This window comes from Sipha flava, unplaced genomic scaffold (genome assembly GCF_003268045.1).
Source record: "Sipha flava isolate LNK unplaced genomic scaffold, YSA_version1 165_pilon_pilon, whole genome shotgun sequence".
In the NCBI taxonomy this organism is placed as follows: Eukaryota; Metazoa; Arthropoda; class Insecta; order Hemiptera; family Aphididae; genus Sipha; species Sipha flava.
Window position 1 is genome coordinate 2,001,095 of NW_020271833.1, and position 23,947 is coordinate 2,025,041.

General features: G+C 29.7%; 4 protein-coding genes and 1 long non-coding RNA gene across 8 annotated transcripts in view; 2 read left to right on the plus strand and 3 right to left on the minus strand.

Moving 5' to 3' along the window:
* Positions 1-1,757: 1,757 nt before the first annotated feature.
* Positions 1,758-14,494, plus strand: LOC112679616 (multiple coagulation factor deficiency protein 2). The gene is made up of 5 exons (XM_025549490.1): positions 1,758-1,872; positions 9,995-10,184; positions 14,019-14,099; positions 14,157-14,278; positions 14,343-14,494. The coding sequence occupies exons 2-5, from the start codon at positions 10,000-10,002 to the stop codon at positions 14,444-14,446; spliced, it is 492 nt and encodes a 163-aa protein (XP_025405275.1). The 5' UTR covers positions 1,758-1,872; positions 9,995-9,999; the 3' UTR covers positions 14,447-14,494.
* On the minus strand, positions 4,487-6,349 carry LOC112679646 (SCAN domain-containing protein 3-like). Its single transcript, XM_025549535.1, has one exon. The coding sequence runs from the start codon at positions 6,347-6,349 to the stop codon at positions 4,487-4,489; it is 1,863 nt and encodes a 620-aa protein (XP_025405320.1).
* LOC112679613 (ribosomal oxygenase 1) lies at positions 14,485-19,980 on the minus strand. Its single transcript, XM_025549487.1, has 7 exons — positions 19,325-19,980; positions 18,744-19,172; positions 18,444-18,660; positions 16,976-17,234; positions 16,784-16,898; positions 16,419-16,629; positions 14,485-14,586 (listed from the first exon to the last, which is right to left on the minus strand). The coding sequence occupies exons 1-7, from the start codon at positions 19,573-19,575 to the stop codon at positions 14,506-14,508; spliced, it is 1,563 nt and encodes a 520-aa protein (XP_025405272.1). The 5' UTR covers positions 19,576-19,980; the 3' UTR covers positions 14,485-14,505.
* Positions 19,981-20,407: 427 nt separating this feature from the next.
* LOC112679614 lies at positions 20,408-22,923 on the plus strand. Of its 2 annotated transcripts, none has more exons than XM_025549488.1 (5): positions 20,408-21,040; positions 21,139-21,358; positions 21,432-21,513; positions 22,459-22,623; positions 22,778-22,923. In XM_025549488.1, exons 1-4 carry the CDS (start codon positions 20,756-20,758, stop codon positions 22,580-22,582), a joined length of 711 nt encoding a protein of 236 aa, XP_025405273.1. In that variant the 5' UTR covers positions 20,408-20,755; the 3' UTR covers positions 22,583-22,623; positions 22,778-22,923. The 2 variants fall into 2 exon arrangements, with proteins under 2 accessions (XP_025405273.1, XP_025405274.1); XM_025549489.1 differs by having other exon boundaries at positions 21,229-21,358.
* A 476-nt stretch (positions 22,924-23,399) lies between these two features.
* The window catches only part of LOC112679632, a 1,421-nt gene continuing 873 nt past the window's right edge, over positions 23,400-23,947 (minus strand). Inside the window, exons 3-5 of one of the 3 annotated variants that reach the window (XR_003148232.1) lie at positions 23,866-23,917; positions 23,512-23,615; positions 23,400-23,444 (exon numbers count right to left, since the gene is read on the minus strand). This is a non-coding gene — a long non-coding RNA (uncharacterized LOC112679632). Of the gene's footprint in view, positions 23,445-23,466; positions 23,616-23,865; positions 23,918-23,947 lie in introns of those variants that run through there. The other 2 variants (XR_003148231.1, XR_003148233.1) reach the window with 2 other exon arrangements.

Here is a 23,947-nt window from a genome sequence, read left to right on the forward strand (position 1 = left end):
ATTTAAAGAATTTATTTTGTTATTAAAAATTAATAAAAATGGTTCATATGTTAAGAAATTATGTTTTAGTATTTAAATAAAATTTGTTTTGCATACTTACTTAATTAATATAAATTGTAATGTAGTTAATTAAATGATAACTCAATTAGTGCGGTATATATTTTTAATTATTTAGAGCGACGATTTTCCACAGGCCTACACGCAGGAAATATATGAATACGCCAAGACACTGACCTCGGGACCACCAAGTAAACATTTTGGTGTAAAAAAGGTTTCACAAATTAGTAACCAATTCGTAATGATTCGTAACCACAAATTTGGAATTTATAACTTAAGTTTATCCGCCCAAAGTTTATTTTACATTTATTTATTAATTTTATTTATAGTAATAATCTTAAAATAAATTAAAATAGTTTTTTTTTTTTTTTTTTTTAATGAAAATAATATAATCGACTGAATTAATACAAGTAAAATAATACTTGATACTCCCAGAAAATATTAGAATGTATGTACAAATAAAAAACAATGAAAGTGTATCTGAGCAATAAGATTAAAGAATTGCGGATCCTAATCTAATTCAAAGATATTTAAAAACTATACAAGTTAAAAAGTAATAAGTAAATGAAAATAATTGTAGAGAATGTGTGTGTATAAAATTAATTAAATTTTAAAATGAATATTTAATCAAGTAAAAATGATTATTATTATTTTTTAATTAATACTAGGTTTTTAGAAACCACCCAAGCGTTATTTCATTATGACGATTTAAAACTTTTACATTATTTTCAATAAGATTTTAAATAAATTAAACAATTGTAGACTATACCGATACATGCATATTCATTAATAATTATTAATTTAAATTTCAATAATAGATTTACAATAATGATTAAATTAATTATTTAGTCATAAATTAATTAAATAATTAATATACAATTCAAACATTTTTCTATAAGAACCTATAGTAAATTCCGTATGCGGCCATACAGTGTTGAACTAAAGATTTTTGCGCCTCTATGGAGCCTATAGTGCTTATATGCCCTTCTGAACATGTGCTTTCAATACGAAATAAAAAATGGTTGAGAATGTTTAACAAAGTCCCCAAGATTTTGTTAAAAAAATAGTCTCCCTCTGTAAGTTGTTTGTATTCTGGTTGTACCTTATCCCCTTCCCCTATTCATAGCCACACATTTTTTTTTTTTATTTGTGTGTACTGAAAGCAAAAAGAAAGTCTTCACTATAAATTATTATAAACTATAATCATGTGACAAATTAATATAAAATATTATATCAATTATTATAATAACCATATTACAATAAAATTACTGAAAATAAAAAAATGTAGAGGAAAAATGTTTGCACCTATAAACTGCGTAGGTAAGTAATTACACTGTTTTTCTATTTCTATGACAGAAAGTTATGGCAAAACGTGATTAATTGTTATCAATTTATTTTTTGTAATGCAGTAATGTAACTGATCAGCCCTTAATGAAATGTCATATAATAAACAAAATGTATGAATACGCCACAGTCCTATCGTAGATCCCTTACTAGATTTGGTATTTAAGCCCAATACTGTTCTAATACACCTCAGTAGAGGGAGTGTGAAAAACATTTACGTTTATAATCATCTTGCAAAACATTTTCAGACAATGAAAACGTTTTGGCAAGAAACCCTACCGCCATCTATCGGAAATATACTCGTGTAAAACTACCCTTTTTGGTGTTCTATTGATCCGTTCGAATACTGTAGGGTTATTCACGCTCCTATCAATGTTAAGGAATGTTTTGCTGATACCAAAGGTTATCATAACATTATTTTACTTAGAATTATTACAAATCGAGTAGGTAGTACTTTCGGATTCGTTCAAGGTATGTACATAACACACTACTTAACTACTTATGTATACTTAGAGCTACTATTTTATAATTATTAAAGCTAAAACTTGGATAGATTTTTTTTATAATATATATATATACCAATATATAAATTTATAAATCTTATTGGAAATATCAACTCTAGTATACAATTTGTTTTCGGACATCATCAACAAGTTAAGAAATACAATTTTTAATTTCAATTTCCAAGACTTGGAATCTTGGTTAAAGATCGTTAATTCTGGTATTTTGAGATAGTTTTTCTACGGTTTTATTAAATATGATTTATTTTTCGGTTTTCCATTGTTTGCCTTTATAAAACAAAATTTTTTATAAGAATGCAATAAAATAGAAAAATAAGGGATTTCGTAAATCTTCAAGAATTTAGTTTCTAATGTTATCCATGGTTAAACTTGATACTGCACGTACAATTTGTGGAACTGGGTGCTGATTTTCACTTTCATTTCTATTCGGTTCGAACACCAAATCGTTGCCTCTTTTTTTTATTTCACTGACAATTTCAAATCACAATGACATACGCATTATGGTTAAAATTTATCAGCTGCATAGGAAACCTGTCGTCTACGCGTGTTCGTTTAAAAACCTACTGCCTATTGTTCGCGACAACCCTTTTGTGTCCACAATCTCGCGGAACATATTGCCGTGTCGATTCAACCCTTTACAAAACAGAGTATTATGATTATAATCTCACTCATGGTCCTCGATACGAAATATCCGTATAAAACCACGCACGCATAGGTATTTGATTACACATATCATAGATTATCATCATGATATTATATCATAAAATGTTGATGGAATATAATAATATATCATATCGACCGATGGTCAATATGGATATGAAACCTATGGACTAAGAATTGTATAACATAAAAAAAAAAATTCTCTTGGATCATATTATAATAATAAACATTGAAATAAAATTTCGCGTGAACACGGTGCAAGAAAAATATCAAATGGAAAAAGAACATTTTCATTATTCCTATTATCTTCTGCTACTTATATCAGTAATCGTAAATATTTTTTGATTATCATATATGTTGTATAATTATAAACAGTTTATATCTGATTGATTTAGTAATGTAGTAAACAATTTTACGTCATATTAATATCATATATAATATCGTAAGTTTGTAGGTATACACAAGTGATATACTCGGGAGTTTCTTTTCTAATTTATTATTTTGCATATATTTACTAAAAATACTATGGGTCTATCATAGGTGTATAAAACCTCTTCTTCAGAGAATGCAATCAATGCAATCAATGCAATGCTATCACTGCCCCATCCCCCACTGAAAATTAATTTAAGCGTTCAAAATTCTGGTAAAAATATACAGACAAATGTTTGAATAACTGTTTAATTTAAAATTTCAATTATTTCCCTAAAATAAGTGACTGAATAATCATTCTTAAATAGTTTTTACTGCCTTTATAATTAAAATTTTAAATTAATTACACAATAAATTAAATATATAACACTTGAAATAGTTTTCGTAATAAACTTAAATAATGTAAATAAACAAAGACATAATCATATACTCCAATACAAAAACAAAATAAGTTAGATAAATAATTATAATTGATCGTATCGAAATTCTGCGTTCAGTTGAGTTTTTAAAATTATCAATGTCTTCAAGATTTAAATGTATAGCCATTTCTTGCTCTGTAGTTGAAAGTATTAAGCTATTTAATCTCTTTTGAAGCGTAGTAGTTCTTAATTTCGTTATTACATTAGTATATCATTTTTGTTTCAAAAACAAATAAAAATGTCTGAAAATAAAGCGAGAACATTTTTATTTCACTTTATAGTAAAGAGTATTCTATTCTACTCACGTGAAAAAGACGTACACTCACAATTTTTTTAGTAACACATCTTTGAGTATATACTTATAATAACGTTTGCTAATTTGAGTTACTGGACTGTCTTTATCCGAGTACTCATACATAATTACGCAGATTGTATCATATATTATTAAATTAATTACACTCGTGACTCGACAATGAGGAAAATAATCGATTTGGGAAATAGAGAATAATATCTTCTGTGAGTTGTACACACTATATTAAATATAGTAAATAACAATAAATTATTAGTTATTGCCCTAACATTTTATCAAAATACTGTGATTAGAAATGTTATAAGATGAAACTTTGCTGATTTTATATGATTTGAACTCGAGCAGAAAAATAAATTGTGTAACACGTAGATTACCGATGGGTTAGATAATGTTTAAATAATTATGTACGAAATTATATGTTAATGGAAAGCGTACATTTAACAATTGCTTTTATAGACGCACGCCTTCACTAGTTTAAATTTAACAAGTGAGTAATGTAGGATAGAGCAGAGGTTCCCAAACTTTTCATACTCGTGGCGCCCTTTTAGAACTGAAGTTTGCTCATGGCGCCCTTAATAAAATTTACGACTTTTTTTTAAATAAAATAGATAAAATAAGAAACATGTTTAATTTTCAATAGATAATATGGAAGTATTTATTTTATATAATTACACACTGAAATATTTAATTTTAATTTTATTAGGTAAAATAAATTAGACTTAGTTTATTTGTAGAAAACAATTGAATTAGTGAGATGGATGAGCCTGGACATCACTGCATATTTTTTCAAATCTTGGGATCAAACTTGATACTGCTACTCTCATTTCCTCCTCCACATTGATTTTTGACCGATATTTGCTTTTGATCACAGCGACCGCCGAAAACCCAGCTTCACATAAATATGAAGTAGAAAACGGAATTAAAACACGTAGAGCTTTTTCACATACAAGTGGATATTCATTTTTTATTGAAATCCAAAATTTGGTCAATTCCATATTGGTAAATTTTGATTTCAAGCTACTGTCGCAAGACAACTCAATTAGACTTTCTTCTTCAGTAGAATTAAATTCTGATGGAACAATGGAGTTAAATGGATCTTGAATCCATGCAAATTTATCAATGTCTTCATTTTTAAAATATTTCTCAAACCATACCACTAGCTGTGATAAGTGATCTTCAAAAATGGATTTCATATCTTGAGAAATCTCAACTGTATTAGAGGTCAGAAACTGCTGCAATATGGAAAATGAATCTTTGCTCGTGCCTTCATTCATTTGTCTTCTCCATAGTTTGAGTTTTTTTATAAAAGCTCTCATTTTATCCATCGACTTTAAAATATGCGTGTTATTTCCCTGCAATGAGGTGTTCAATGCATTCAGTTTTTCAAAAATGTCACACAAGTATGCCAATTTTATTAAAAAATTTTCGTCAGAAAAATCATTGGCATATTTGTGCCCTTCTTCTTTAAGAAATATGTAAATTTCTTGCCGCAGTTCAAACGTACGTGATAAAACATTACCACGAGACAGCCATCGTGCATTGCTGTAATACAACAAACTTGAGTGTTCAGCTCCCATATCATCACATAATTTTTTGAAAAATCTAGCCTTCAGGGGACGAGTTTTTATAAAATTGACTACATTCACTACACATTCTAACACTTGGTTCAGCGCAGGACTTAGATATTTTGCCGCAAGTGCTTCTCTATGGATAATGCAATGGGTCCACAGTGCATCAGGGGCTTTGCTTCTAATAAGTGACTGTAATCCTCCATAACTGCCAGACATGGAACGAGCGCCATCAGTACAAACACCGACGCATTTTATCCAATCTAACATATTTTCTGACATAAAATTATTAAGAATATCAAATAAGTCCTGGGCCTTAGCGCTTGCCGTAATATTTTTACAAAAGAGTAGGTCTTCTACCATGTCATCACCATCTATAAACCTAACATAGCATATCAAATGAGCATCCTTATTATTATCCGTAGCCTCGTCCAGCTGCAACCCGAATTCCTTTTCTTTGATTTTTTCTATCAATTGATCATTAAGGTCCTCCGCCATATGGTGAATTCTGCGGCTAACCGTATTATTGGATAAAGGCACTTTTGAGAGTAATTTCCCAGCAGATTCACCAACCATAATATTTACCATATCTATAGCAGCTGGTAAGATAAGCTCTTCTGCAATGGTATGGGGCTTCTTACATTTCGCAATTCTATAGGAAACTTTATAAGATGCAATCAAAGCATTGGTTGGTATTGATGCATTCTTGAAAAACGTACTTTTTTCCTGTTTTAGTTCTTTTAACTTTCTAATAAAATAATCGCGAGGTTTTCCAATCGTATACTTGTGGTTTGCTTCTAAATGGCGCTTCAATTTACTCGGCAACATGCATTCTGGTGCCAAAACTTTCATACATAATACACATAGTGGTCTCTCTTCACCATTAATTTCTGTTGATGTAAAACCAAAATCCAAATAACTATCGTCATACTTACGACATTTTCGCTTTTTTACCGTTTCACCGCGACTGGTTGATGGTAAAATTTCTTCGTCTTCTAAAGTACTCGCACGTTTACGATTGTTTAATAAAAATCGATCCATAATTAAACCCAGAACAAATTTATAACTTAAAGAAAATCACAGAACTCACTAAATATATATTCTTAAGAAACTTGAACAAATAATAACACACCGAGACTGATATATTAGTGTATAGTTAATCAATACTAACGCAAAAACGAATTTAACCAGACACGAACAGTCGTTTATCTTTATCAAATACAATAATTGGTTAGTATAGTAATAATAACTGACTATAGGAAAGCAGCATTTTTAATAATGAAGATAATCAAAATGACCGTGTCGTTATCGTAAAATATCCTTGTTTATTTTTAGAAAATGGTCGGCAGCGAGGCGCAGCCGCGGCTCCCTTGACTATTCACCGCGGCGCACCAGGGCGCCGCGGCGCACAGTTTGGGAACCTCTGGGATAGAGTATAAATACCTTCTACGGTTGTTAAGTTTTCTTATTATGTTGGATCATCACTGAGAAAGTACTTAGTCAATTTATTTTAACATTAAAAATTGACATATTTAACAATGAGCGAAAATAATTACTTTTACATTGTTACTTGTAAATACATAATAAACCTTTGCTGTTGGACAGGCACGGCGCAAGGGAGGGGGGGCAAGGTGGGGCTCTTGCCCTCTCGGAAAACAGTTCAGCCCCTTCACCAGCCCCCCCCCCACTGAAAAATATGTACGATATAATAAAGTCATAAAACATTATTTTTAAAAGAGCTACATCAAAAATTTATGAAATATACTTTTTAAACATTTTTAATTTATGAAAATACTTTCGTATTTTTGAAGATTTGTGTTTTAAGTTTTCCTACTGATATTGGTGTAATTTTATACATTTTTGTTTACTTATAATATAAAATTTTCAATCATTTACTGTATGTTGCATAAACAGATATTGTGTAAAATATCAATATTTAGCTTATTTATCATATGTTAGTACTAAAAAATTGAGGAATAAATTAAATTTATTATTTGTCTAATAAGAGAAAAATTTACTACAATTTCAATAAAATATGTTTTGAACTTTGTAAAATAAGAAAAAAATTTTTTATCTATTTATTATTACCTTTATTTGAGTACTAATTACTGGATGAAAATAAACAAACAAAAGTATCCCAAATAATTGCATTAAAGATGATTCAAACAAAGTCATCTATTCATTACTAAACACAGTTACTTTCATTTATACTTATGATATGTAGGTAAGTAAAAGAAAAATAATTATTCATTCATAAAGGTATGTAATATTAAAGTCATACAGAAACTATCATTTTTGTACATCATTAATCATTATGAATAATAGTTGTTGAAGGTCTTTGATTAAACATTTTTAACTATTCAAAATTGTTTACATATTATCTGTTTAGACTTTTAGAGCATATAATATAAAAACTTGTGTACTATATGGCGAATAGCTATATCATGTTATATGATACGAAAATATTTATATTTTATTTAATTAACCTAAGTATATGTTGAAAAAACTTTAGCCCATGTATAAAAAATATTTGCCCCACTTTGCCCCCCCCCTGGAAAAAATTCTAGTGCCGTGCCTGCTGTTGGGTAGGTTAACGGACAGTAGAGTTAATGACTTGATATTTATACTTAAAAATAAATTCAAATTAATCGTTAGTTGTAAGTACGAATAAATTATAAACTTAATTTATGTATATACATAAATAATTTCATGACTTGTGAAAATATAGGGTCATAAGACACTATGGCCTTTTTACATACGCACCTGTTAGCTACTTGTTAGTCCTTTTCATGATATTCGGTATAACCGTCATAGGGTAATAGGCCCAAGCGCTAAATGTTTAAATTTTTTATGTATTTAATTTTCTCTAGAAATCTCTAAAGTGCAGTGGTTAATCTATATTGCAGTCCGGTAACCAAATAGGTATATACTGTAAAATATGAACTAATTCATATAATATTACGTATTAGTGCAAAGTTGTAATAAAATTATTACATAATCTTGTTCACCCATTACAGTGATTCCGTCAGACATTATGTTACATAAAATATAATATTTATAATATATTTTCCGTGAAAATGTTATTGCCGCTCTTTATTAAAGATGCTACAACTCGGAACTATGATACGGTGCTATTATTCGCAGTCACAGCGAGCTAGTGGAGTCGACACGATAACAGTAAAGACCCATAACAGTAATTATTGTCGTCTGTTGTCGATATTTATCTGATTTTGCCGTTTGGATTTCGTTAAAAAGCAAATTCCCGCGGGATACTAATTCTCAGAGCACGACCATTTCTTACGACCATTTCGACTAGTATGATTTGACGAACGGTGATAACATCAATGTTTGTTAAAATCAAAAAACGAATTCATAATACAATTGATGGGACGCGTTAATTTTCGGTATGTAGCGCAATTTGGTTTGCTCCGCGGAGCCGCATGATACGAAGGCTATGCGTGGTAGGCAGTGCTCGACTTGAGGGGGGGACGCAGTACCCCAACTAATTTTCAGAAATTTTAGCGTCTCCCTACTATTATTACACTATAATCATAACGCTCAGCCAGTTTTGGAGACGTTCTTTTTTTTTAAAGTAAATAGAGTCCCCATTCTTTAATTTTGCCAAGTCGAGCACTGGCGGTAGGTGCTCAGTAACGTTTGAGTTCTACGATAAGTTTCAAACGATCGAACAATGTAAAGACGGTATAAACATGGACACTAAAGCCGTGAAATCGATTGATTTTTTTTTTTTTTAAGAATGTCAGTAAACACATCAATAACTCGCGCATAACGTACGTTACGCATAATACATTAAAATATGCGACGGTAAGAAAAACAATTAAAAATGATGGGTGCGAGGCGTATACAATAGAAACGTATCACTTGTGTACATACGAGCAAGGGCGGAACTAGGGGGTGGAATACAGGGATTCAGCCCCGGGCATAACATTTTAGAAGGTGTAATTTTTGTAATTATGTATAACTAATTTGATATTTATAACTTTGTTAAATACCGATATTAGGTAAAAATTATGCAAGTACTATTGTATACTAATTAATAGAAAAAAATTCTCGAGAAAAGTACTAGATTGTTGGTTTATGATAGGGCGTAATTTTAACGTTTTCCCCGGGCGTAAAAATTGCTAGTCTTGTCTACGTGTGTGTACGAGGTTAGTGCATTCGGCCTGTGTAGAAGGTAAAAGGGGTTCTCTTTTCTTTTTTCGTCCATGTCTCTCTCCGATAAGCGGGAGGGTGGCCACCGCCGATTATTGGATTTAACATCGTCGGTGCCGACGCCGCCACTGGAGACGAGTGGTGATCGCGCCACGCTGCGTTCACGTCGCCCATGAAATAACGGTGTACGCGCGGCCGAACAAATCGAATTTGCAGATCGTTGGTTCCCGTACGTGCGGGAGGTTTCAGGACCGGTCGGTGGCAGCCGACTGAGCGCATCTGTCGCGCGCGAAAATATTATTCCGTTAAGCGGATAATGATATAAAAAAATATATATATATATATACATACATATATAAATGTGCTTGTGTGTGTGTGTTTGTGTGTGTGTGTGTGTGCGCGCGCGCGCGTGCGTTCGCGAACAGGGAAAAGGAGAACGAACGGGGCCGGAAGGACGAAGGGATGGTTTCGCAAATGTATAAATAATAAGTATATATGTGTGTGTGTGTGTAGGCACTATGAAAGGAACGCTGCTGGCCGAACTGTTGCTGGTGGGCATCGCCGTCGGGTTCCAACGGGGTCCACATCATCCGAGGGCTGCCGTATCCGGCGAACCGAGGATCGAGAGCCACCGTCACGAGCACCCCAAACCCATGGGCGACACGAAGTTCACCCAAGACAAACCGATATTGCACGACAAAAGGTCAGCGCGCACAAGTCGCCGTCGCCATTAAACGCTCGTATAATGCACACGTAGACGTATCATCGTTGAGCATAGCCGAAGCGAAAACGTTGCCCACCAGATGTTGCAACGATTTTAATTTTTTTTTTTCTTTCATTTTCTTCCCCCGACTAGGCACTCGTGTACGCGTAAGTTCGATGATAATTGTTAAACGTTCAACGTTTGGCCGATAAATGTTAACTCTAGTTTTCAAAATCGGATTTTATACGATATGACATCGTACGCGCAAGACCCTTTGGCTTGAACAAATCGTCCGACAGTTGGGTAGTTATCGAGATTATAAGTCGTCCGACAGTGGCAATTTTTGAGAAGCCACAAAGGGGAGGGGCGAAAATATTTTGCATATACTTACAATTTGCATACATATCCCATTTATTTTTTCCTATTACTTGATACATAAGAAGTAATTTTAAGTTCTATAAATTTTATACCACAGTGACATAACATAAAAATATAGGTATCTATAAAAAAATTAAAACAAAAATTATTTTTTATTCAAACTTAATTAACAGTCAAACTTATAGGAACGAACATTTTTGTAAACAATAAACAGTTTTGACATAACAATTATCGCCAAAACGATTTTCAGTAAACTGTTTGCTCATTCGTATTTTTAGATTTTACCAGGATCAATGGGGGGGGGGGGCGGACTGTCTTCCGAACTGTTTTCCGACAGCTTACGGCTCAGAGTTATGTGTTTTCACACTTGTTGATAACCGATTTACACGGCATACAATAATACGTAGCGAACAATTTACTTGTTTCTTTGTTACCATCTAAACGCAGTATCATTTTTTTCAACACAACATATTATTGGATTCTTCCGCCCTCTCACTTTTTTTCTTAGAATCTAAACAACTTCTGTTCAGGCGCACCCGCATTTTCCCGATGAGTAAAAACTGCGATTCGCGATATATCAGGCGTGCAGAACACGCGGGTGGTGGTATAATATCCCTCGCTGCCCCGTGGTTTTTATTTGATCGAAATCGGGTTCAATGAAACGAAACCAAGTACTGCTGCTTGCATCAGTTGCTATAAGCTTATTTTGCTATTATGTAGGTAATTTAGATAAAGTTACGAAAAATGTTGAATACGTAATGAAAGTTATACATTCATTTACATTGGGTTAGGTAACCGATTTCAACGTGTTATTGTTGGGAGAAAAATCATGGCGAGACACCTTTTTACTGGATTTATAATTGGTAATCCAGTTTATTTCAATTTATAATTGGTAATTGAAATACTATTGTAAATCATCGCAATCTGAACCAAGATCGATCGGTATTATATAATACGAAATACACGGAGTACGTAGATGTACACATTAGGTTGAATATTTAATATCTTATTTTTATGCATGGATATTTTTCTAATTGTGATGGATGAGAGCCATGATTTTTTTTATTTTATGATTAGGATAAATTCAGCAAGACTAAAGAAAAATTCTTATGTAATGAATTTACATAAGTAATTTATTTATTTATTTATTTATTTTTTTATTGTTCTTTACAGCTTCAGCAGCATAGGCCATTAGCTTTTGAGATTTATACAATTATATTCTTATATATATATTCTTAAAATAGAGAAAAAAAGAAAGAAAACGGTATATACAATATTAATGACTTATTTCTGTTTAATTATCATATGCTTTTTTCTAGTTTTAATGCCTTTGGGGAACGATGTGATGTTTTCTGGTTGGCAGTCGGGACCGATAATCTCGTACAGGTTCGATGGTATGTTATGTTTTTTTCTTTCTTCCTCGTTGGATCTGCACTCGGTCAGTAAGTGTTTAACAGTAAGGGTCGTTCCGCACGAGGGGCATACCGTTGGTGCTTGGTTTTTCATAAGGTGTCAATGAGTGAGGAGGGTGTGACCGATTCTTAGTCGGGTTATTATTATTTCTGTTTTTCTGGTTGTTTTTGTTTGTGGCCAGGGATTTATATTTTGTTTTATTTCTTGTAATTTGTTTTTTTTTTGGTTTACCCAGTAATTTTGTCATATGTTCCGTGTTAAAATATTTATTCGATTTTTTGTGTTGTATTTTTGTTTGGGGGTTTCAGATAATTTTGCATTTTTTGCGTGTTGGTCAGCTAGTTCGTTCCCGTTTATTTTACAATGACCTGGTGTCCATATGAATTTGATATTCTTGTTTAGGGTTTTTAATTTTTCTACTTGGTTTATGATGGTGGTGGCAATTTTGTTTGTATGAAATGTATTTTGGATGGAGTTAATGGTACTTAAGGAGTCCGTGAGTATATTGTAATGCTGATGAGTATCATTTTCAATGAGTTTTAGTGCTAATAGTATGGTGATGGCTTCAGCAGTATATATTGAACAATTCTTTTGTAGTTTATATGTTGTTATTTTTTTATCGATAATTATAACTATACCTATTCCTTGTTCGCTTTTCGAAGCGTCAGTATATTTATCTTGTCCAATTAAATTGCTTTTGAGATCATAAAACAGGTTCTTGAAAATTTCAGAAGTTTCTTTTTTTTTTGTTTTCTGAAAGTTTCACGTTTATGTCGATTTTGGTTGACCATGGTGGTGTTTGTAAAATTGAGTTTTTTATCTTATTTGAAAAATCTATTTTGAATTTTGTGATGATCTGTATGATGTGTTCTGGTATTAGTTTTTCGGTGTTATTTCTGGTTAGTCTTGCGGCGAAATTGGGTGCTATTTTGATTCTTCGGATCCAGAGAGGAGTTCGCTAGCTATATTATAAATACTATCTACCGGGCTGGATTTGAATGCACCGATGGCTAGGCGTAAACAGGTGTTATGTATTGGGTCAATTGTTTTTAATGCTCTGTTTTTGGCTGATGGGTATACTTCTGCGCCGTATTCTAATTTTGACCGGATAAGTGCTTTATGTAATTGAATTAGTAGTTTGCTTTTGGAATCCCATGAAGTGTGTGCTAATATTTTTATGAAGTTTGTTCTTTGGGATGTTTCTTTTTTTTATGAGTTTTAGATGAGGTATCCATAATAATTTTTTGTCAAATGTAATGCCTAGAATTTGTATTGTGTCTTTATTTGGAATCGTTAGTTCGTTTATTTTGAAAGTGGGGTTTTTGTTTTCTTTTTTTTGTAAAACAGATGCTCTGTGATTTATTGGGTGAAAATTTGAAACCTGTGTTTGAAGACCATTTTGTTAGATTATTTACACATTCTTGAAGTAAAATTTGAATTGTGTTTGATTGTTTACTTCTGTAAAAAATATTTAAGTCATCTGCGAAGAGGGTGTACTTAATAGGTTCCGTAGTGTAGTTTGTTTTATCGTTTATGGCTATTAAAAATAATGTTGGGGATAGACTTGAATCTATTTTGTTTCCGAAGTTGTGTTGCTTAGTTTTACTTGAAATGATCTGGTTTGTAAAAAGTTTTTAATATAATTTAATAAGTTTCCGTTGCATAATATTGTGCTTAATTTTGAGATTATTCTATGTTTCCATGTGCAGTCGTAGGCTTTTTCTATGTCTAAGCTTATTAGAATCATTGTAATTTATTTGATTATCGAGTTGGAACTAATGCAACAATTCATTATTTATTGCAAATTTATTCTTACGAATAACTAATACTTACATGATAGTAATAGAACAAGGTGCTTTCCTTATAACTTAAATTTAAAAATAGCATAACTCATAAAAATGTGACAGATTTTAATGATTTTTATTTATTTCAAAAAAATTATAAAATAAATTACTTAAACAACTTGTATATCTTAAATATTTAATTATTTCTTACATAATTATAATAACACAACATAAATTTACAATTTTAATAATATAACAGACATATTGAAGAGGATCTTGGACTCCCAAACATTGATGAAAGTAATTTAACAGATGAAGAGTTAGAATTCAGATATTTCATGTGAGTAACAATTTTTTACTTAAACATAATTCATAAATACATTTCTTGACATTTCAGTGCCCATGATTATGATAAAAACACAATGCTGGATGGATTAGAATTAATGTCTGCATTTGCTCATAACATGGAAAATCATTATGACACAAATACAAAATTACCAAACTTAGAAAATTATACAGGTAAAATTTTAATTTAGTAACAATATACAAGCTAAATATCACCTAATATAAATGATATTTTTAGATTTGGTTGATCAAATACTACATGATGATGATACAAATTACGATGGATTTCTTAGTTATACTGAATATGTAATTGCCAAAAATAAGCATTTGCAAAATGAATGAAGTGTTTTGCAATTCTTTAAAAAAATATATTTGTTATTATTTTAAACATATTTTTACAATTAATTATCTGATTCATAAGTAATATTTTTTGATGTGATTAACAATCCTCGTTCCCATAAGTCGTTCACAAGTTGTAAAGCCTGGAAAAATTTAAGACATTGTAAATTAAAATTATGAATATAAAATGTGTTTAATATAATATATCAATTAGTAAGTTTTATCAAATTTTAAGAGGTTTATTTCATTTGATATTATTTGGAAATAACTCAAATAGGAAATTATCTTAAAAATAGATAAATAAACACAGTTCATGTTAATATACATAGGCAGAAAACCTATATGTAAATTAGATTAATTCAAGTCATTATTGCTATTAAGTTTTTAATAATAAATTTGTTAAAGAAATTAACTACAAAATATTTTTTTAGTTTTTATAAATAACTTTAAATTAGAAAAAATTATGTAATTATTTTTACTAATTTAAAGCAAATTATGTTCAAATGTCATATATATATTTTTAATTTGCTCATCTATCCAATATTCTAGTTTTCAGTACCACCATCTTAATGAAAATTGTATTAAATTAAGTTTATACCACAACAAAATAGAATAAGATTATATTAAGAGAGTTCTCTTAAAGTTAATTTTTAAACTTTTTTCCAAATACGTTATTATTATTAAAAAAAATAGTTGAGTCCAATATAATATACTCATCTTAAGGTGCGTCCACATTAAAGCAAATTTATGTGTGCATTGTATTTTGAAATTTCACAAGCTTCGTACGTTAAAAATTAGGAAAGTTTAGACCAGTCGAGACATGCTTGTGCATTGGCATTAGTGTTTGTGGTGTACAATACACACAAACTGACCGCTTGTCGGTCTCCATGTCATGATCAAAGGAATTTGTGTTATGCGGTGCTCAGTTTGGACAACTTTAATTTACATGCACGTGTCCCACGTGTAATGAATAAATCATTAATTTTAATAATTTTTCAATAATTTATTAAATTATAATTATTAATGGAGTGGTGCCAAGATAATTACCTCCTACTAATTCAAGAGAATTAAAACGAAAAACATACAGTGTTATGGGACTCAAAAGATCCATTTCATTTTTCTAAAATCATTTGTATTTTTGGCCACCAAATTTATTAAAAACTCAGTCTTTTGAAAATATCAGAAGAAAATTTTTATACTGTCCAGTACTTTCATCAAATTTTAAGGTGGATAACAAACTTGAGCTATTGTTGTTTAATTTATTGTGGAACAACTTTGTTATCCACCAACGTATTTGCCAAGGTTTTTTTTTGTTTTTTTCGTGTTAACAACTGGTGAAAAATTATAAATGCTGCAGCTTTTTTTTTTTTTTGGAATTCAATCTCATTCAAAACTACTGAGCTTTTTAAAAATAAACTAAAAAATATACCTAAACCACGGGTACACACTACATAGTTACCAATAAGTTTTGTAATTTTGCGCCGCAACGTCTGAATATCAAAATACAACTCACACAAAAATTTGCTCTAATGTGGACGCACCTTAATATGGTGCATGAAAAAAATTGCAAATTTAAGTCAATGAAGAAACCAAAATTATAGTAACTGACTTTACAAATAAATTTAACATATTTAAACATACATGATTCATCAAATTTATCAAATATTTTCTTAATGATTTCTATGTAATAAATAAGTTTATACTTTCATGGCACTTTCTTACCAACCAAGTATATTTCTTAATGCAACAATTCTCAACCTTTTTCGATTCACAACTCCCTTTCAGAACTAATGAATTTTTAAAGTTATAGCTCAACTAATCATAAATTAATTTTTAGACTCTAAAACTCTAAATTCTACAAAATTGTAGCATTTTATGTAGGTACTGTGTTAGACAAGAGTGTTGAGCAAAATCTTTAGGAACCACTAAATTAACATGTTAAAATTATTTTTAGAAAAATTATTTATATATTAACCTGTTCATTATCATCACATAAATCAGATACTTTAATAAATGTGGGATAAGTATTGAATAGTTGCTTAACAAACAACCCCATTTCATCTGGTATGACAACAAACTGACATTCATTATTATGTAATTCTTTAGAATTATCAAGAGTATAATACAATCTTATCTCATTTGTCATTTGATCAGTTTCTTCATTTAAAACTGTTTCTTCGATTAGCCTACAACAGAAATTTTTTTTATTATTACCATATCAACATACAGTTTCTCAAAAAATGTATCTATTAAGATTCAACTATTACGATTTTCAATTTTTGTAATAAAAATTAAAAACTATTGAATAATATTTATATGTATTTTGAAAATCGATTTCACCTTACGCTATTTTTTCTTATGAGTTTAACTTCTGCATTATCAAGATCCACACCTTTTGTTGTTTTTCCATTTGATTGTATTTTTGTACCATTAGTAACCATACAAGGCAGTTCAACTTAAAATAAATATTTGACTTAATATAATATAGAAAAAATAAATAATATTAATAAAAAGCCTAGTATACAAGCTTACCATCATTAATTGAAGGTGGTAATGAATTGGTATAAAAATTTTGCAATGAAAACTTATCAATAGCATGATCAAGGTTATTGTAATTTTTTAATTTTTTTATAAGATTATTAACTTGATTTTCAAACAATTGTCTTTGGGCAGAATGAGGTTGTGATTTTTCGGATTCACATAATCCTCCTAAATGTTGATATCCAATGGGTAATCCAGATCGATAAGATACATCATTCTTTTCAGCATTATTTAAGGAATCTTCAACCACCTAAAATTATTAATTCATTCATTTTATTTTTACAAATCAAAAAAAACCTAAAAGAAAAATATTTACTAACATATTTTTTCATCTACTAAAATCCTTTACATAAATTGTTCCAACAATATAAATTCATATAAATTATAAATAAAAATTAATCAGAAATAATATTTATTACCAGGGCTCGGGACTTTATGTGCTTAAAATCTTAAAAATATCCGCATACATATGCATCAAAAAATATGCATTTATTTTTAATTAAAAAAAACATATCTTGCACATCGTCCGAGATTCGTCGATTACAGAGTATTGGCAGACAAAATAATAATGTGAAAGAAAGATAAATAAAAATAAAATTGTCTTCAGAGATAAAAATAGAATGGGTTCCCGAATAAAATAAGCGCAATACCGCTATTGAGTATTGCTTTGTCGGCATTATTGCAGAAGAATTCATATAAATAAAAACTGATTTAGGATGAAGAATTTATCAGCACGTTTTGTTTTCTTAATAACATTTTTAAACGTGTCAACAATGAAAATTTTAAATTAATATTTTTGATTAACTTAAAAAATTGATTTACGAGTAAATTATATAAACTTTTAAACTTCAAACACCACAACACAAATTTGTACCGTATCAGATTTATTTTACATACTTCCCGAACAAATATGCAATTGCATAAAATCCCAAGCCCTGTTTATTACACTATAATAAGTATGATCTACACTGGTAAAATAAATTTCTCTTGCAATTACTACAATTACTAACTACAAAGTTGGAGATGATGAAAAATGCTACCATAACCTTAGTACTGATTCATTAATAAATTAAATGGTTTGAACTATTTTTATCTACACAAGAATATGCCATCTGGTTATATTATATAAATATTATATATATATGTAAGTAATATTTCAAATGTCTTTATGGTTAAAAACAAACTAAAATATATGATTTTACAAAACTAATTTTGGTTATTACATTTTAATTTATATTTCAGAAATTAATGAAGATAAAAGATAAAAATATTAAAGATGATATTCATATAAATTAGTAAGAACAGGAAATATTAAATTGTAAAATAACTGCATAGCAAATTACATTGTTACTCTTAATATATATTTAATATTTGTAAACAAAAAAATAAATTTAAATATTCAATTGCTTAAATAATATAAACAGAAACCTTAAATATATTATTTTAATTTTTTCCTTACCACTTTAAGAAAATCATACATAGTGTTTTGTTGATATGTTGAAAATGTTAAATGCAAAGAATGTGTTTCAGTATATAAAGTGTCAGCCTGATGAATATAACCTCTAGGCATGTACAAAAAATCACCAGCTCTTAATATAACATCAAGAATTGGATCACCTATTTCATCCTGATGAAAATTTCTACTTGAAGTTCTAGGTAAGACTTCAAAGTTACTTCTAAAAATACAATCTTACTATAAAATTAAACCAACTATTTATTTATTTATTTAAAATTAAATATGATTTAATAATTATGTTACCGTGGTTTATACACTCTCCAATGTTTTTCCCCGTCGACTTGCACTACAAATGCTTCAATATCATCATAGTGTGGTGCAAATCCTTGAGAAAATGGTGGCGTAAGGTAAACATTACAACCTACTAATGAGCCAAAATATTCTTGTAAATTGGCCATGAATTTGTAAATTTTTGGAGCAAATAGCTGAGGGTTCAACAGTCGTACGCTACACTCATTATTGTAATAATCCCAAACGACATGCGGAAAAGCACGGCCAACTGGATTATGTGTTTCACGTACATTATTTACATATGATGTTATATCTACATTTGTACCATATTGAAGATTATTTTCCAGCAGAATTTTATCCAATTCAATAAGGGAGAACAACTCGGAAAAGTAATTTGGACTGTTTCTGGGCACGTGTAACGTGGATTTTTCCCAATGATTTCTGAAAAACAATTGAAATAATGAAAAATTAAGCACAATATTTGAATTTTTAATAGTAAAAACATAATGAAACTAATTATATTCCAAACGTTTGTGGCTGAACTTAATATTCAGCGACAGTTTATCCTTTTATTTGAAACAGGAAACACTCACTTCATAAAGTCTTCTACATCGATTGGATGTATCAACCATTCAAACAGCTTTTTTCCGGTCTTGGTTGAATTTTTCAAATTCAGATTGTAAATACTGTTCAAGTCCTTGTAGCCAGTTATTTTCGGTTTGTCGACTACCTGGTTTTCAATTCTATTTTTTTTATTCGAAACGCTGCTCCTCGATTTCTTCTTCTTTTTCCGTTTCTTGTTCACGGACAAATCCGCGTTGGCGTAATATTCAAACGCCGACATACCGTTACGGAATTCTACGGATGAACTCGATTTGGTTGAACAGCAACGACCGGTGAAAATCAACAGTCGTGTCGCTATACCGGTAACATAAATACAAACACGTGTTCTTCACCGCGCAATCGGTTATCAGTACGGATGGAGTCAATAATTACTATCGGTGCTTATCATGACAGACGCTGTTCGATAATTATGATACTATGATGATAACACAACGAGTGTAATAATGAGTGCGTTCGTCTTGGCACATTGAAACGCTCAGACTATAACCGTGACGTCTTAATAATGGAGTATTGATTGTAATCAAAAGAATCAAAGCAAGTTTAAATCATAGATAATAGAAGAATGGATAGGCCAATCATATATTAACAATACAAGGGGTCGCGGTCCGGAATGTGGATGAGAGATAGACTGTTTTTATATAGTGCACTCACTTTAGCAAGGGGTTTTATCATTAGTTTTATTTCATAATGATAATAGAAGATATCTATGATGATAAAAAATATTTTTATTGTTAACGCATTTTATTTTCAAATTATTTAACATTTTTACAAATTGAAGTATTCCCGATTCTGTACGAATTATCATTTGTCTTCAAGCTATGGTTCGTACTTGCATTGTTTGTCATGTATCCTCTAAAGATAATACAGGCAACGTATCATTTCATTTGTGAGTATTCAGTGGCGGATTTAAGGGGGGGGGGCGAAGGGCCTCGCCCCCCCCATTGGCATAAGTTAGGTTTTATTATTTTTTATTATTAATTTCTATAATTTTATCTTTTATATTGTTTCGCTCAAACACATTATATTATAATTTAAGAAATATTATCATTACATATATTTTATATTATTATTATATTATCATTATATAAGAAATTCTCCCAAACATATTACTATTACTTTTATTATGCGGGTATAAAGGCATTTCGCCTTAACGCAGACGGCTGACCGGCTATTTTTGCCATGTATCGTTCCTACTGGCCATCGCTATCTTATCTTATTTTATTTGTAAGACGATTCTCACTAATCCATTTCTATATTGCTATTATCGTTTTAAAATGTTAGTAATTTTACAGTCGTCATGTTACTCGTGTGTAATTCGTATTTCGTACTGTACTCGCCTGTACTGCTGTTGTCCGTAGTGTTTTCGTTTGTAGTCTCGTGTTCAATTATTCTGTTTTAAAATGTCACAAAAACGACAAAGTGAAATAAACTTTTTTTTTAAAAAGTTGAAAACAAGTGACGAAAATAATCTATCTCCAAGTGATGGTATAGAAAATGTAAACGTGTTACCAACAGAGTCAGAGCCAGCTACATTTTCTGATTCGTGTGAAGTCGATTCTAACAGTCGATATGATATCGCATTTGCTATTGAAGAAAATGCAAATCTAAAAATTCGAAACGATCCAAATATGCTTTACAAATATTTAAAAGAAACGTGGTCACCTAAACAAAATTATATTTTCCCTGTAAGTATGAATAAAAAATTAAGCAAATGAGTTTATCGATTAGATATGTTGATTTAAAATCATGCTTGATAAAAGAAAATTTTAATTGCTTTGTTCCGGTTTATGAATGTACTGGTGAAAATTTAGCAAATACAATCGTCCAAAAATTAAAAGAAATTGGTTTAAGTTTGGAATTTTTACGAGGGCAGGGATATGATGGTGGAGCAAATATGTCTGGTAAATACTGCGGAGTTCAAGCTAGAATCTTAAATTTGCAACCAAAGGCAATATACACTCATTGTGCATCGCACCGCCTAAATCTAACTTTAATAAAAGCATGTAATGTATTATCTATAAAAAAATTATTTTCTACAGTCAAAGAAGTATCTAACTATTATCTATGGTTTTACAGGTAGAGACATGATATCGAAAGAAAAGTATCGATACTTTCACTTGGTAACGAATGGAATGAAAATAACGACACGTAACGACCGGTATGAGTATCGAAAAAAAAATATTGATCCTTTTACTTAGTCCTATCATCGTAACAAATATAATTAAAATATTGATAACAATAAAATATGATAACGACCTATATGAATAAGTATCAAATGAAAAATTATTTTTATATTTTAAAGTTTTCTTTCTCCAAGTTAAGAATGAATTCAAAATGTTAGTATGTCTTAAAATATGCCATTTTACTAATATTTAACTAAAACTAGTTATGGTTCATGAACCACAGATAAAAATGCTGTATGTAAACAAATTTTTAATTGTTTCCGCCAGGTACCTATATCATTATTTGTAATTTATATTTCATCTAATCGGTATATAAATCAGTAAATCTAAACATATTGTATATTTTGTGCAATACTTTTTACTATTTCCATGGCTAAAAATGAACTTAGTATACATAATTTATGATAAAAAGGTTTATTATAAACCTATTGACACTATTGTATTGTGGACTGTAGTTTCTGGTTCATGGAAATGACAAATACAGTCGTATAAAGTATAGACTTTAGTATGATGACCGAATTTTATAAACAAATTCCTTACCATGCGCGCAAATAATTTTTCTAGAAAAGAATTATTCTTTGATACCATCCGACCATTCGAGTACTTTTGATTTTTGAACCATTATGGCGGTTAATAAATGATTTAATGCTATACATTCGATACCAGTATTTTTTTATCGATACAAGTAAAGTATTGATAGATACAAAAAGTACTTGTATCGAAAGAAATGTATCGATATTTTTTTAATATCAGTAGTATCGCAACATCCATAATCACGAGGGCTCTTCTGTAAATTGTTGTCTTTTCGTGAACACTGATAGTATGTTTATGTTGCTGTGATGTTTCAAACACCGATTTAATTTGTTTCCTTGTCAATCAATCTTGTTGTCCAACAATGTTTCATAGCGGCCCTTTTATAGGTCAGTGACTAAGTGTACCTTTTGGCCAAAAGAAGAGGAACAATGCCGAAACATCACACATGATATAGCAGAACTTGCATCTTATTCCTTCTACACCCATTTATTACATTTTTTATTTACTTAAACCACTAAAATGTCAAATCTTCAACATAGTGGCAACTTGAGGTAATTTATGTAAATATTAAACTTTATCTTCCATTCAAAATAAGAAAATAAATGTATATATTTTTTATAACTTCCAAGGTAAAAAATTCCATTAAACTATTTTATATTCTCCTTTCATCATATACAACAATTATTGTTCAATAATCTTTTTCAGAAATGCTCCTGCGAAGAGTGTCCTTGATGTGGTGATATAAATATTGGCAAATAGTGGTGTATCAAGTCGACTGAGTGATCCAGTAATAGCTAAAAATTTCTCATTATTGATTGATATAAATGGTATTAAAGATGACATTAAAGAATTTTCAAGGTCTGAATGCTATAAAAATTTGTAGAAGTAAATATTTCCTTTTAATAAAATTATAAAATAACTTATTATTTTTCATAAAACATTAATTATTCATATAAACATTTAAACTTGATTAATAAAAAGTCAGAAATAAAGCATAAATTTAAATAATTTTTATATTTCTAAAATATTTTAATAAGTTATAAAACAATCATATTTATACCATTAAAAATTAAAAAGTGATCTCAGACTCCCGGAGGAATTTTTATTTAGGTAAATGAAAAAAAAAATCTCAGTTTTGAAAAGAACCATAAGGAAAATTGAATTATAATAATATTATTTGGTTATTAAAGGAGAGTAATTATATAAAGAATATATATAGTTAAAATAATTTATTTAAAATTTTTAAATCATTTTAAGTAAATTACAAAATTATCATGTATATACCATGGAAAATGTAAGGTGTAAAATGAAAAAAGGTTACTTAGCTCCTGAAACAATTTTGATTTTGATAGATGAAAAAAATATCCCAGTTCTGAAAAGAAAACATATCAGATTTATTAAGATAATTTATAAAAATTAAATGAATTTGATTTTTATACCATTAAATATTTTAAGTCTAAAATTCAAAAACCAAAACGAAAAGGGGATCCCCGGCTCCCGGAGGAAAATTGATTCGGGTAGATCCAAAAAAAAAATCCAGGTTCTGAAAAAGAAACATAAAAAAAAATGTATTAAAATTTGAATATTTTGAAACAAAAAGAGATTGATAAATTTAAATTGAATTATATATAACATTTATGAGTGTAATCTATCAAGAGTTAATTATTATTAGTTAATTTTAATCAAAAGATTTTAATGTTTCAAGATATTTTATGTAAATTAAAAGAATTTGATTTTTATTCCATTAAACATTTAATGTATAAAATTCAACAAAAAATATTATAAATGGTTACCTGGCTCTAGAGGGACACTTTGTTAAGGTCGAAGGAAGGAAAAATTCAGGTTCTGAAAAGAAACAAATAAGATTTATAAAGA